This window comes from Merops nubicus, unplaced genomic scaffold (assembly GCF_000691845.1).
Source record: "Merops nubicus isolate BGI_N331 unplaced genomic scaffold, ASM69184v1 Scaffold24838, whole genome shotgun sequence".
Taxonomy (NCBI): Eukaryota; Metazoa; Chordata; class Aves; order Coraciiformes; family Meropidae; genus Merops; species Merops nubicus.
In genome coordinates, this window is record NW_008625444.1 from 1 (window position 1) to 15,613 (window position 15,613).

The 15,613-nt window shown below is 37.8% G+C and overlaps 1 protein-coding gene across 1 annotated transcript; it reads left to right on the top strand.

The window, feature by feature from the left end:
• Nucleotides 1–352: 352 nt before the first annotated feature.
• On the top strand, nucleotides 353–11,020 carry LOC103778121 (chromosome unknown open reading frame, human C11orf70; the record flags this gene model as incomplete). Its single annotated transcript, XM_008945692.1, has 4 exons — nucleotides 353–429; nucleotides 2,035–2,107; nucleotides 7,685–7,851; nucleotides 10,848–11,020. Coding segments are annotated over exons 1-4 (416 nt in total), but the record flags the coding sequence as incomplete, so codon positions are not given.
• Between the last annotated feature and the right edge of the window lie 4,593 nt (nucleotides 11,021–15,613).

Consider the following 15,613-nt stretch of genomic DNA (forward strand, 5'->3'; position numbering starts at 1 on the left):
AGGGGAGGGGAGGGGGCGAGCTGGGTCCGGGGCCCTCCTGCCCTCCCGCCCTCCCTCCCCGGTACCCCTCGCCCTCCTCAGGACTTTCCGGGCACGGAAACGTGTCGTGAGGAGCGAGGCGGCTGTCCTTGTTCCCTAGAGACGGGCGGGAGCTGTTCCAGCTCGGCAGGGGTTGTGCTCCCCCAGGCACACAAGGAGGGGCGGGAGGTGGCTATAGAATTGGCAAGGAAAAAAAGAAAAAAGTGTAATTACTGTTCAGAATAGGACTTTATGTAGCGCACCTAGGCAAATTTACAGACTAAGTAGCTAGCATGGCTGCAGAATATTTCCTCATTTTTTCATTTCAGGTCTATGCAAGGCAGGATCACAGCACAAGCGTTCGGTTTCGACCAGCACTTTAAGCCCTATCAAAAGGATGAATTTGTTATGGTAGTTCTGAGTCCTTTATATTTTATGTTGGCTTTTTTTCCGTTAAATTAGAGCTATTTAAAAACTGCGCAATGGCCAACACGGTAGCAGTGTTAGCGTTCTATATGCCTGCTCACTGTCTCCTTGGAAGTAGGTGATTTAGGTGTGGTGCTCAAGTCTCACTTTGTGGGCTAGCTGTATTGTGCAGTAAAAATATTTTAGTCTGTACTGCCGTTACTCTGATTTGAGAGGGAACAATTTAGTTATTCAGGATTCCCAAGAGTAGGAATCTGAACTGGATGCAGATCTTGGCCACTGCATTTAATGCTGGAAAGTCCATCTGGGGGAGATTTTAGGCAGCACACATGCAATTGGTACCTTTGCTTGGAGCTTTTGCTGCATTGTCACAGTAAATACACTGTGCAAATGGATGTGCATATGCATCATGGATCTGAAAATACAACATTTAAACATTTATTGGATATCATTGCTGGAACTTTAGTCACCCAGCTTTTTGAGACTCATCTGTTTTTGTGTCCTTCATTTTGTATACAAAGTCAAATCAGTTCATCTATTTGCAGACAAAAAAAAAAAAATCAGTGGTTTCAAAAACAGTGTGGTTTTCATATCTGTTGATTTAAAAACAACTCTTTGTTGTGGTTTATGTCTACATTGTTATCCTGGATAAAGAATTCAGCCTCTTTGCGTTTTAAAGAAATTTATATCAGAAATAGCCGCATAGTTCATCTCCCACTAACAGACATTTCAAATTATTGAAGTTTACAGAATGTTGACTTACATTCTCAAGTGCCTGTCTCTTTTGAATTAAAATGTAAGAATGTCACTATGAAATGATGAACTCTGAGTAGCTGTGAATTAATTGAGAACAAAGGGACCATTACATTATGTAATCCAATAGAGAGGTAGTAAAGAGATTTGGTGATGCAGAGACTGAAAAATCTATCATGTTCATAGCAACTTCCTCAGTAATTGTTCACTTTGCTTGTATGCATATATGTAACTGTGGATTTTCTTAATTGCCTTATAATTCAAGCTTAACAGCTACCACATTGCTATGAATGTCTCTTTTTTTTTAAATGATAAATCAGTAAGATTGAACACTTCAAATCTTACTGTGGAACATCTTCTCCATCTCTTCAGTAACTTACACATTTCTTCTGCATCTGTTTAATGATTTTTCTGTCTCTACACTTCTCCAAGTTACACATTTATTTACAAAATATAAATTTTACAGTCATACTTAGCATTTCATTTTTCACTTCAACAATGTTGCATGTATCTCTTCTTCCATTTTCTATACCTCCAAGGATCTCATACAACCTTGTTTTGTGTGTCCTTCAACTAAAAGTGCTTTACTGTAAAACCTTAATACCACATATATAAATATGTACATGAAGGTATCTTGAATGCATAAGACACTAGCTACACAAAGGTAGAAAAACATGTATTTGGTGGTGTGATGTTTAGTATCCAAACTGAAAGATAACACTGAGTCTACTTACTAATTGGATTCTTATAATTTGCTTTGGAAGTAGCCAAGGCATTATGAATGGTGATTTTGTGTTTCATTTCATTAACTTGTATTCTCTTATTTGAATATTATAGGCATTTTTTAATGATGAAAACGTGAACTCCAGTTTAAAGTTGCTTTCAGCTTCAGGACAGTGGACTACATTGGGTAAATTTAGAATAAATTAATCTTAAATGAAATAGTCTGTGTTGTAACTATTTTCCTCTAGTTTACCATTTTGTAATAATGACAGTTTGTATATGTGTATTTTCACCTGGCTGAAATATCTTAAAAAATTACTTCTTTTACTAAATATTAAGAAAACTGTCTTACCTAGTTTGTTACTAAATTGTCACATGTTACACTTTTTTCCTTGACCCATGCATCAATGCACAGACCAAGCTACTAGAATTGTTTTTAAATGCTGTGACATCCAGCTGACCTGATCATGTATGCAGACATAATCAACTGCATTAATGGTGGAATTACACTACTAGTTTACTCAGATAATACTTGGAGAAAGACACTCTTCTGCAGATGCAGCCACTTTAGCTAGTATGGATCTGAGATTATTGCTCTGTTAACAAATTAGAGAGAGCAGAAGGTTAGAGAGGGCACAGCCCCGAGCCTGTGTAAACACGTGTGCAAACAAAAGTGATCGAGGTGCAGGAGAGGTGTATTGCTCTAGTTGCAGTCATGGCATGAGGTTGGCTTCTACTTTGTTATAAGGCTTGATTATGCCTGTAGATGGAGATGAGACACTATAGGAGAAAGACCAGAAGCAAGTAGCATGATTTTATGGCACCACTGTGAAATTTTATTTCACATGGAATTTCATTGATATTGCATGGGATAATGTAATGGGATTTTATGCATAATGTGAACTCTGATATCATCAAAGTGATTTTTCTTTACAGGACTATTTAAAAGGGGACGGTGGGAAGTCCTCAGTTCTTTCTGTTTGTCTGTAGATATTTAATGGAGCTTCAGGAATTTTCTGCCTCTTCCATTTCAGCTCTCTGAAACTGGCATGGGTTTTCCCTGCTATATAGAGTGACACTAGACATTGTCACCTTTTTGTCAGCAAAATCCATTTTCCAAACACTGTATCTGGCTGTTAAAACAACTGAAATACATAAGATGCAAAAAGCATCTCAAGTGTACCACCAGGTACCTTATTTTCACTCTGGCAAGCAGAAAGAAATGTATTTCAAACCGTGGGTAAACTTTTTCCTGCTTTAGGCAAGAATTTTTTAGGCTGTCTAACCTACGACTTGCCAGTCCCTGTAGTGAAGGTCAGTAGGCTACCTACCTCCTGTTGAGAGCAGAGGGTCACTTGCTAAGTCTCCCAGCTTAACTCCTGATTCTGCTCACTCTCCCTCAGCACAGACATAGTGCGTTTTGTTCTGAGCACTAGAAGGGTTCCCTTTCTGAGTCCTGAACAGCTGGTATACCCTATTTGCTCTTAAAATCTCATCTTCCCATTCTTTGCCTATTTTTGGTGAGGAATGTTGGTAAATTTTTCTATACTTAGTCTTCATATGCATTTTTAAAAAATATAGTAAGAATTAGCTTTCAGTGGGAGGAGATAAAAAAAATTTTCTCGTATTATCTCTTTCAGACATACTGATATCTTAATCCAAATACACCATTTACTTATCACTGAGGAGTAACTTAAGAACAAGTTCTGGTTCTTGAAAGAAACTACTAGAAATTGGCTTCCTTTGCTTTTTAGAAAAATCTGAAGAAAATTACATAGTCTAGGTTGATTGAAATACTGTATTCACTTGTAAACGAAAAAGCAAAAAACTTTTTGCTTTTCCCAGGGGAGAAGGTATTTTGGTTGCATAATGTAAGTGGGGTGTAGATAGCTTTTTAGAAACCTCTCTTCTCTTCTCTAACATGAACTTGTGCACAAAGTATTTATGGACCCACAGGAAGAGGTCAGCATTATATAAAACATCAGCAGAATGTTACTTTACAAGAGTGTTTGTTTTTATAATCCTTTTATCTTTTTTCCAGGCAGTGGTTCCCTTCTCACTGAGAATTTATTTTTCTTTTTAATTCAGTGAGCGTGGTTTCACATTCATATTTATATCTACCTCTTCTCTGCTAGTTGTCTATCTCCTTATTTTTTTTTGCCCTGTGTCAAATCTAATTTTTGATTTCTCTTGACTGGTTTTAGTCCTCACCTTAGTATTTATCAGACTGTAATATCCTCGATCTCCATCTGCTAGATCAAAAGGTGGCATAACACATGGGATCCCCAAGGATTGCTACTAGAACCTCTCTTCTCATCTCCCCCACATGCTGGGATTCCTGATGGACTCCCACAGCAGTATGTTGTCTCAAGGACTCAAGCTTTCATGTTACTTGACATGTAACATTTTTAGGTGAACGATACATGAGGGTATTCTCTAGCCTGCCTCATCTGATCAGACAGATTCCGTGGTCACATCACGTAGTCTCACACCACACTTTTTTGCCTTTTGTAGTAGGGATATTTTTTCCCCCTCTTTCTGGATGCATGGCAAAGTACCTGATAGGTCTGTCCTGTGCTATAAGCCTTCCCTTCACCTCTTCTTCTCATGTTTCTCAAATAGAAGCAGCAAAAGGAACAAATGTGACGCATACCAGTTTATGTCTTGAGTCTTGTATTTTTAAATAGCTGCCATGAAAACTAAATGGTAGTTTTTCCTGGGATGCATTACTGGCCTTGCACCTGTCAGCAGTCCTGGGGAGGCAGGACTGTGTCTGCTTAAGCTCAATTAACACTTGAAAGGTTATCTTCAATAGGATAGGGTTACTGTCTTTTTGTAGAAATAGAAACGTAGTATTTGCCTAAGATCCTTGAGCTGCCATATGTACTTGAAGCTCTAGTGATTGCTGTCTTTGGAATTATTTTTTTTAATCTGGAAGGTAATCTTAAATCAGCAATTTTCTAGGCTACTTTTACATGTTGTCATTTCCAAAAATTTTAGATGTCATTTGAACCTACAAATGATTAACTACACCTTTTACTTTTGAAATACCTTCTTTTGAGTACAGTGCACTGAACTTGTATTATATATGTTCTGTATAAATTGTTTTTGTAAATAGTGACTTGTGAGATATTTCCCTGAAGTAAAAGTCTTTCTTAAACTTTGGAGGAATTCTAAATATACCTACTCTGGGAGTTATCTGCCCCATACTAGATATGGAATGTGCTCATTTAAAGTATATTGTCATCACTATAGATACTCTAGAGCTAGCTGTTATAAGAAACTTATCTGCTTCAGTACTTCTCAGCTTTTTCGTTTTTCACTGGCAGAGTTGTCAAGGCATTTCTTCTTCCTGTTTTATTGCTCAGTTTTACAGTGTTATTAAAACGGGTCACTATTTTCCAGGAAATTCTGAATCTCCAATTTCAAATCTCACCTCTCGAAAGGAGAGTAGGAGCTTCCAGTATATTTAAACTTTTCTATTTATAGTTTGGGTTTCTGAACAACGGAGTAGATTACAAAGCTCTTGATTTTTTTTTCCTGATGAAAGTTTTCATAAAATCTTGTTTCAGAGCAGAAGTGTGTCTCCTTTCCTTTCCCCTGTCCCAATTAAGTCTGAACAATTTGAAGGCCTGTAAGTAGCTCAATTTCTTATACTCTGAGCTCAATAACTAGGAAAGTGTAAGATGTCTCTTTATCTTTCCAAGTCATTTAACATCTGATTTTTATTAGTCTTGACTCAGTTTTTGATTCATTGGTCTTTACAAAATAATTTCTGTGTTAGAGGCTGATTTAACTCTTATTAAATCTCTTACAAAATTAAAGTTCTATCCTGGTGAAAGGAAGCTGGAGAATTAGAAGTTAGAGGAGGCTGGAGGTGAGGAGGTGGGAGAGACCATAAATAAATAAAAATCAGTTTGGTTTTCTTAGGCTGTGAAGCTGTAGATCATGCTTTTTCTGACTTGTGATATTGGATATATAATTTGATTATGATCTGAGAATCTCTATGTGGACAGGTAGGAAAATGTCCTAAAACTTTTCCTCTAATAAATGTTATCTTGTTTTCATAACTATATCTGTAGATGTGAAGCCAAGCAATTAAATGCTGAAGTTTGCTCTACAGCTGATTTTCTTTACATATCATTGACCCAATAGAATTGTAACTTTTCATGCCAGTATTTTTAGCTTAAGTAGACATATTTTCAAGTTATTAACTTGTAACTTCTCTTTTAATTTGTTTCTTTGTGTTGGTCAGGTAGGTTGTACAGCTTGCCTGTGTTTAGATGCCAAAATGCCAGTCTTACTTAACCTATGAATAAATAATCTCCATGTAATAATATGTGGGAGAAATCCCAAGAAGTTTTTCAAAGTGTGGGGACAAGAGAAATTTTAGGTTATGCTATGCTTGCAAAGACTAGGATCACAATGAAATGATAGGTGTTCTTGGAAACATCATGGCTCATACATCTGTTTCTGGCATGTTTCTGTCACTGAAATACTGTCCTCTAGAGAAATTTGGACATTTCCTCAACCACATCTTTAGTGATCTTTCAGGTCAGTTTGTCAGGACACCACTTAATTTTATCTTTAATTGTGTGGTCAAAAGCCTTTTGGTACTGTGATGTTGTTGGCCAGTCTCCCATCAAGGGAACCTGTAGAGGAGAAAAGAATCAACTCATGGAAGGCTGGAGAGCTGTCAACGTCCCTGTGCTGACAGGTTGCCTGTGTGTTGCATGCTCACTCGTGCTCACTCATGCTCTCTTCCTCTCTCCTTTTCAGAAGCACTTTGAAGGGTGTTCAGGGGAACCTGGAGACGAGTAGAGAATATGTCCTACCATTTGGTCTGAACCCTTGGACTGTAGAGAAGAGGTGGAACTGGACTGAGTCCAAAGCTTCTTAAACGTGGAGTCTAATGTTATTTGAGATGCTGCAAGTTATCCAACACCACACATACAGATTTGTAGATGTAAGGCTGTATATAGAGAAGATACGTGCCCTTATGGACTGATACCTCGTTAAGGAAAATACTGCAGGGCATCTCAAATGGCACTAGATGTCTTTAAGCAACGGGATGACTTAAAAGCACAGCAGATTTACAGAACAATGTACTCTGTGCTTAATGATTACAGAGATAATACTCCAGATTCTTACAAGAAGTGCTGATAGTACCTTTTCCATCTTCTGAAATAGATGGTTAACAAAGTTTCCAGTAACTTCATACTAACTTTTCAAAGCTAGCTTCCCAAACCAAAAAGTCGTCAGGGCTGTGTTCATTTTGTGTTTTACTTTGTGGGGTGCTCTTAGCGGCTATTGACTTTTTCACTTCATCTTGCCAAATTGGTATTTGTCCTCAGATCCTTCCTGGCTTAAGCTGTAGAATATGCTTTTCTGAGGGTGCGATCTGATGTGATGTTGGGTTCACTTGGTGTTTCACCTATGACTCGTCTCTGTTGATACTGTTACCAACAGGGGGAGCAGATACATGGGCCTTAATGGAAGAGGTAGCCTTCACGTTGAGTTGGATGTTTTCTTTACGCTTGTTTCTTTCTGAGCTTGTTTTGTTTTCTTTGAGGGACTCTGTGATTTGAGTCATACTTACTTCCATCTGTATTTTCTTTAGAGAATATGCCACACACAGCCATTTAGAGAAGTTATTTCCACACTGTATTGAATTACAAACTACTGTAAAACTATTAGTACATGGAAATTCCTCTATTTTATTTATTGCAAGAGGCTTGGAGTAAAACCTTCCTATATGTTCTAGGTTCCAAAGTGACAAAAACCGAAGCTACAGTGGTGCCCTGTACACAGATTTCCATGTCATTCTTTGATCGGCTCTACTCTGAAGGAGTTGTTAGAGAAACTGGAGATATTGTGAAATGTTATGATGAGTATTACGATGATGTTCTCATCTCTGACGAATTAAGGAAGGTCAGTATAGCAATGAATAATTCATTATAATTTTTCATTCTTTATTAGGTATAGTGAGGACACGTTTCTGATTTTCTTTTGTCTGACGCTACATGCTTTCCATGGTAAAAATGGACACTGGAAGCCACCTGATAGAAATAACTGAGGTGCTGCAGTGCTTGAATGTGTGAAAGCAATGGCTGTGTTCCAGGTGGGCCCTCTTTCCATTTTAGGTGGGAGAAAAAGGTAAAACCTACTTCTACCTGCCCTTGTTTCAAGCAGTCAGTGCTTGGGGGTGATGTTGGGGGAAATGCAGTTGCTCATTTTCCTAGGAGGGGAAAACAAATGGTGAAAATGGCAAGGTCTCATGATACCCAGAGCCATGGGTTCACCTAATCTTCCCAGTAGCTGCTGAAATTGAATGTAGTCAGTAGCAAAATCCTGAAGCATTTCTGGCCAGGAATGTTGACCATATAGTGTATGAAGGCATTTAAGGTAAGTAACTGTAGAATCATAGAATCATAAAATGGTTTGTGTTGGAAGGAACCTTAAAGGTTATCTAGTTCCAACCACTCTTCCATGGGCAGAGACACCTCCCATTAGGCCAGGTTCTGCAAGGCACCATCCGACCTGGTCTTGAACTCCTCCAGTGATGGAACATCCACAGCTTCCCTGGGCAACCTGTTCCAGTGTCTCACCACCCTCATAGTTAAGCACTTCCTTCTAATTTCTAATCTAAATCTGCCCTTTTCCAGTTTGAACCCATTACTCCTTGTCCTGTCACTACAAGCCCCTGTGAAGAGTCCCCAGCTTTCTTGTAGACCCTCTTCAGGTACTGGAAGGCTAAAAGAAGGTCTCCCCAGAGCCTTCTCTTCTCCGGGCTGAACAACCCCAACTCTCTCAGCCTGTCCTCATAGGAGAGGTGTTCCAGCCTTCTGATCAGCTTCATGGTTCTCCTCTGGACCTGCTCTGACAGGTCCATGATCTCCCTGTGTTGTCCAAATCTCCAAAGCTGGCCGCAGTACTCCAGGTGGGGTGTCACCAGAGCAGAGTAGAGGAGGAGAATCACCTCCCTCGACCTGCCGGCCATGCTGCCTTTGATACAGCTCAGGATACAGTTGGCTTTCTGGGCTGTACTTGCACATTGTTGGTTCATGTTGAGCTTTTCATCAACCAGCACCCCCAAGTCTTTCTCCTCAGGATGGCTCTCAATTCATACTCTACCCAGTCTGTATTTGTGCTTCGTGGATTATATATCATGTATTATATAACTTCATGTATTTTCACTGAAACAAAGGAGATCAAACTATGAAAAGTGTAACTCTGGACAAGGACTAAACAGAACTCCCAAACAGGACTGCAGGGTAAAAACTGTTTGTTATGTTCCAGTGGAGGTGTCAGAGAGCAGATTACTCTAAAAAGAATCTAAGAGTGGCACCTTCTTAATCAGTGTATGTCTTCACTGTGTTTCTTTTGACTTCATAAACTAAACCAAATTTATTACGTATGCTTGTTTAGCATTAGCAAAGCCTAGTGTGGGAGAACTGGATTTTGCTCTTCCTTGTATATATAATCAACATAAGTACTTAATAATTATAGAGTTGCAGTCTTTTGCAGTTGGCAAATCCTTTGAAGGCAACGTATTTGAACCAGTGACACTGGTTACAGGATGTGGCCTGAAATACAGGTCTGTCTTGTAAAGTTCTGGGAAAAGGGGAGAACTCAAAACTCAGGTTTGAATTTCAGATGTGGTTTGTAGCCTAGCAGTTCAAACTATTATGTATTTTTTTATAAGCTGGGTACATGTGAAGTGTTTTCTAAAAGTTAAGAATATTAGATGTAGGAAAATTAGAGGCAACATTTAAAATAAGAAATTATTGGTGTTTCAGTCTCTTTACATTTTCCTTCCCTTGGAAGGGATGTTGTGTGTTGGCATTTGCAGGCTGAAGGATCCACATTTGTTTAAAATGAATGTGATTCCTACTCTTAAGACCTAAGATGGTGGAAAGAATTGAGTCAAAATCTTCCAGAAACCATGTGTAAACATTGCATTAAATTAGTCAGTGCCCTGGGAGAGCAGACTGCAGGGGGCAGCAAACCGTCTGTCTCCCAGCACCGGAGGGTGGTCCTCCACTCCAGAACTCCACGTTTCTTTCCAACCTGCCACGTCTTAGCTTGCTTCAGCCAAGAGGAAGCTGGGACACGTATGAGGTGGCTGTCAACAACAGTAGCTGCCCTGACCCCTTTTTACTCAGGTTGTGCAATGATGTTATAAAGGGCTGGAGAGCAGTAAACTCATGTCTAGCCTTGACCAGCTTGCCTAGGTTGGCATCTGCAGTGAATCAAACATCTTGTAGCCATACTGAGTTAGGATTCCTGGCCACCGTTACAGTGCACAGTGTTGGGACTAATCTAGCACGTCCTCTGTGTTCACACCATATTGCAGCAAAAGGCAGGTGAGACACATGGAGGCGGCTGGATAGTGTGTGGTTAATCCAGACCACAGACAAAGGCTCACTACAGTCTGCAGTAAGGAATGATGTGAGTTTGAGTGTTCTCCTCTGGGAGATCCTTGGGATTCCCTTACAAATGTGGGATAGCTGCATAAACTTAGAGTAAAAAAGCAAACGTAGGCAAAGTTACCAAAGACAAAGTACTCAGCACTGATCAACATACCAAATAGAGCTAGATTATTTTCAGATTGCTGATTGTTTCATCAGCATGCTGAACAATTAACCAGTGAATAACAAAACTCTTGAAAAAATATTCACTTATGTCTTGTGGGCACAAATCTGACAGTGATTCTGCTTTACATTGTGTCTATAAATTCTGGACATAATTGTGTCATTGGAAGAAGGACTTAGACAGAAGTACATATTTATTTCCATTCTGAATTTGTATGTTTTACATGGATCTAAACTGTGTGACAGAGCAAAATAGCTGCATTGTTTGTAAAACAGTCTCAAATAAGAAATTTTCATCTATTTGACTTCTTTGTTATTTTCTTGTTCCACAAGCTCTTGCTTCTGGAAGATTCAGACTATTATGACTTATTCAGTCAATCAGATCGCCAGGAATTTCTGTTCTGCCTTTTTAAGCATCTTTGCATTGGAGGAGCTCTTTGCCAGTTTGAAGATGTAGTTGGCCCATACTTAGAAACTACAAAAGCTTTATATAAAGACTTGGTGAGGTAAGTGTTTTCTGTTTTACACAATTATATATGTATGTGCTATGCATACATCGTGTTGATTTCTGGAAAATTTATTGTGTATTACTGCTTCAAAAATGGGGCTGTTATTTAATCAGTCTGCAAGATTATTTATCTTCAACTGTCAAAATACCATGTAACAACGGTAGTAGTTTGGTGGCAAAATAGATGAAATTTTAATGGCATCTGTCCCACATAAAACCTTTTTTTATATTGCCTATATGGACAGTGATGTTTTATAATTCATTCCCATTTTAAAGATTTTTGTTTCTGTAATTGTGTACTGACAACATGGCATGGCACTGGAACCAGATTGTGTCCCCAGTGTCATTGATAAAATATCCACAATTGGATGTATAGTCTTGGACTACTTTCAAGCTGGTTTTGGCTCAGGATTTAGGAACTGAAATACTTCAGTTGAAATTTTTAGTTCTGTATATAGTTTTTTTCCAGCAGATTTTTTTTCAATAGAGTTGGATTTTGGCATTTTTAATTCCACAAATACACCTCTCACAGCATAAAGGTAAGAGTGATAGAATCTGGCTGTTAACATGACTCAATGGACTGATACACATTTTTTGCCGGGTCTGGTGTATGGAATTGTTTGGAATTTTCTGTATTTTTTTTCCTTGAAATTGGAAGTGATCGATTGAAAGTTAAAATTCGGGGGTGGGGGGGGGAAGGCCATTTTTGCCCTGTTTTGATATATCCATAATATCCAAATACTGACTTCTCCATCTGACAAACTTTCTTACTTCCTGGTTAGTGGGAAATCGAATGTAGTTATCCATTATGCAAAGACTCATTCCCAGCTAAGCTAATGGGAATATGAAGATCATCAATGATTTTACTAAAATTTTATATTCTGCTATACTTTGCCAACCATAATAAGTATTTGTGGGATGATATGAAGAATAATATTAATTCAAACAATGGAAAATAATTGCAGACCTCTGAAATAGAAATAGTGCAAGAACTCTGATAATGTGAATGGTAAATAATGTGCTACAATGTACACTACAAAGGCTTCAAATTGCTTAAACTAGGAATTGATATTTTTCTTCCTTCTCAGCTCTATTTGTAATGGTGTGATGACCAATTGTTATTTCTCCTATTTTAGGATTATATGCAAGCATATTAGGAAAAAGATTGTCTAAGATGTATTCATCATTAAGTCTGTTTTTAAAATGTTCCAGATAAACAAGAGTGAAATTTAAATGTCTGGACACAGATACAGTGAAAGGATTAGATCCAGTGTTTCTTAATCACCTGAGTATTTAGTTGCTTCTGTAGCACTTACAGAGACTGTCGTATCCAAACAAAATATTTAAAACAAAGTATTTGTTTGGGTTTTTTTATTTTTTTGTAATACTTAACCAAAGAAGCTTATAAATCTTTGATGACTTCTAAGCAGCTTTCATATTTTCTAATGGTCAGTACTTTTCAGAGTGCAAGTTGATTTAGTCACATACTGCTTTCCAGGGTCATCTGAAGTAAATGATTAAGGTAGCAGTAGAACAGTTGATACTTCTACAGAAACCCCTGAAAAAAAGAAATTGAGTGTTATCCATAATCCAAGAAGATTTTTTAGAAATAATGAACTTAGATTGCTGCATGTATTAATTTGAATACTGTGATGAGTCACCAGAGCTTTCTTATTACTGGGATTAGTTTTGATATTTTCATATCATATGTAGATTAAATTAACTGGGTTCTTCAGAAATACAGAATGACATAAAAGGATCCATCAATGCTTCAGCCTTACCCTCCCTTTACTTTTGAATCGATCCCTCTGCAGTTGAAACAAGCTGTTTGTTAATCTAATCCTTGGCCTTAGTTGACTCTGCTTTGACTACAGCTCTTTCTGCTCTTGTGTGGTTGAATTGACCAAGGACAAAACACAAATCCAGTCAGTTCCTTCACTTTATTGCTTCCCTTTGCTCTTGAATTGTTTTCTCCTAAACATGTTCAAGTTTTGTTCTAAGCCACTCCTTTTCTTTACCTTCCAATCTTCTTAAACCCTTTTTGCTTTTTCCCTTCTTTCTTCTTTTCCTGCTGTAAAACTTGATGTCAAGTAGTTCTTTTCCCTGCTTACTGCAGGGGGGTTGGACTAGGTGACCTTTAGAGGTCCCTTCCAACCCAAACCAGTCTATGTTTGTACTTGGAAGAAAAAAAAGTCATCTGCCAACATCTTCCCTGCAATTACGATCCTGCTTCCAAGGTTTGCTTTTTCTACACCCTCAACGCGTTCCCTATTGACTCTGTGCATTTCTGTGATTTTTCTCTTGTGTGCTGCTTCTGTCATTTACACAGCATCAGAAGAAAACCTTTCAAGATTCAATCCTCCATTCCTCTGTTTTTTGGTGTTTAGGTTTTTGTTGTTGTTGTGTTGTTGTTGTTTTTTTTTTTCCCCGCAGTTGGTAGTTTTCTTTTTCTCCTCCAAGGTTTTGAAGTACATCTACACAGCTCATGTGACAAAACTGATCCTCAATATTTATCTACCATGTGTCTCTCCATTTCTGTACCTGTAAATGTCTGCTGGTTTCTCACTGCCAGTGGAGCTGGCATTAACACTGGCTAGCAGGTGGAAAAAGAAACTCATAATTTAACTAAATCTTTTCTCTTGCTCCTTTTATATTAAGTTATCTGTTGGTCTCATGAGAAAAGCTTTTGATCTTGACATTTCAGACTTGCCCTCCCCCTTCAGTCACAGTTGTCTCCCCCTTTGTCTTATTTCCCCTTGCCCCCAGTTTATCTAAAATGGATAATGTGGTGTTGTTTTGTTACCACCATCTTAAAAGAGAAAAATCCAGTGAAAGGATAAGCAACACAGTTCTGAAGAGGAGCACCCATGCTGGTCTTACTTTCTAATTTCTGGTCCATGCTGTGGTCTGACTTACTTACTTCAGTTTTGCACAATTACACCAAAAATGAAGCAATGAAAATTACTTTCTTATGGCCTCATATTTTCAATAAACAACTGCTAACAAGAGTAGTAGTCTCGTAAATGCTGTTTACCAAACTGCTCACCTTCAAATTCCTGTTGAATACCAACTGTTCTTTAAATTCTTTTCTAGACTTGTATCTGATCCTGTATCTGATTTCTTTTAGTCTTTGATTGCAGTTGCATTGGATACTTTCTATTCTTTATAAAGTGATATAAAAAACTTTTCTTAGTATTAAAAAATTATGTAAACTGTACTCTTTATAAGCTTTAATTTTTATGTCTTGAGGGCTCAGAAGGCTTGGAGAAAAATAAAAGGGTATTACAATAATTATTAGCACATTGAAAAATTAGCCCCCATAGATTAAGTTAGTCTAATCATGATATGCTTATAGAGCATATCTATGGTTTGGTTCTGTAACAGTTTTTCTAAGAGCCTTGGCATGAAGAGTTCCACAAAAGTGTCGCGAGTGCCGGGAGTGGCAGACCTGTTAAGAGTTTTTCCCCACTTCTCTGTTTTACAGCCCTTCTTCTGGCCTTTCCTGAGTTCTGCCTCCAAGGCATTGGTGTTCAAAATAGTGTCTAAATGTTTGAGATTTCATTTTATTAAAGCATTTCCATGTATGTGGCTTTATTATGACATAATGCAATGACCTTTTGAAATTAACTGCTCCAGATATTTTACAAGCACAGCTAGGGACTTCCAAATACAACTATGACAAACATCTTCTCTTTTGTAAAGAGAGCAATAATTACATCCTAGTGAATTAATGTGCAACTTGTTTTCTGTTACTAATCCATCAGTAATTAATCTGGGGCAAGTTGAAACCGTCCAAAATTTTAGCGTTGTGCCATATCCTGTGTAACCTGAAAGATTTGAAAATCCTTGTTGTAGTATTTTTTGTTTAGTTAATATTTTTTTGTCATGTAGATGTATTCCTTATTCATGAATCTTTATTAATAAATCTTGTCTCAACTTAACTGCCAATTTTTCTGTCAGTATCTCTCCGTGGTGACAGCTGCTGTAGTATCTCGTAGCCATTGTTCTCCTCTTCTTTCTGTGCCATCTCCATGTCCTTTTTCCCATAGGAAATTAATTTACATGAAAGCATTAAGTTGTTCTTTTAATGTTTGAAAGCCTATAAAATATTGCCAGTAAGGTTAGGATTTAAATAGAGCCCAAAATGAGCTGAGAGGTGATGAGGAGGTTTGCTTTTAATAAAAAGAGAATAGACACACATTAAAATGATGAAGGAACTACAATATTCAATGAATAGTTTACAAGTTAACAATTTGAAAGAACAAAGGGAGGTATTAAGACTATTTTTAAGGAAATACTATCCTCCTCAAGAAAACAAGATTTTTATTTCTAAAACCTTTCAGGAAAAAAAGGAAATAGAGCAAATGAGCTTGTGAATGGCAACCTCCTGGTTTCTTTCAAGTCAGCAAGGAAAGAATCTCATTTGATTTTGGCAGATATATTATTTTGCCTTGAAAAATAACCAAAGTACTAGAAATAAACAGTGAAAAAACACTTACAGGAACCTAACCACCAGGGGAAAATTTCTTAAGGCAGTGGAAGGCTGCTTCTCTGGCATCTCTTATTTTGGTATCCTATATATATATATATA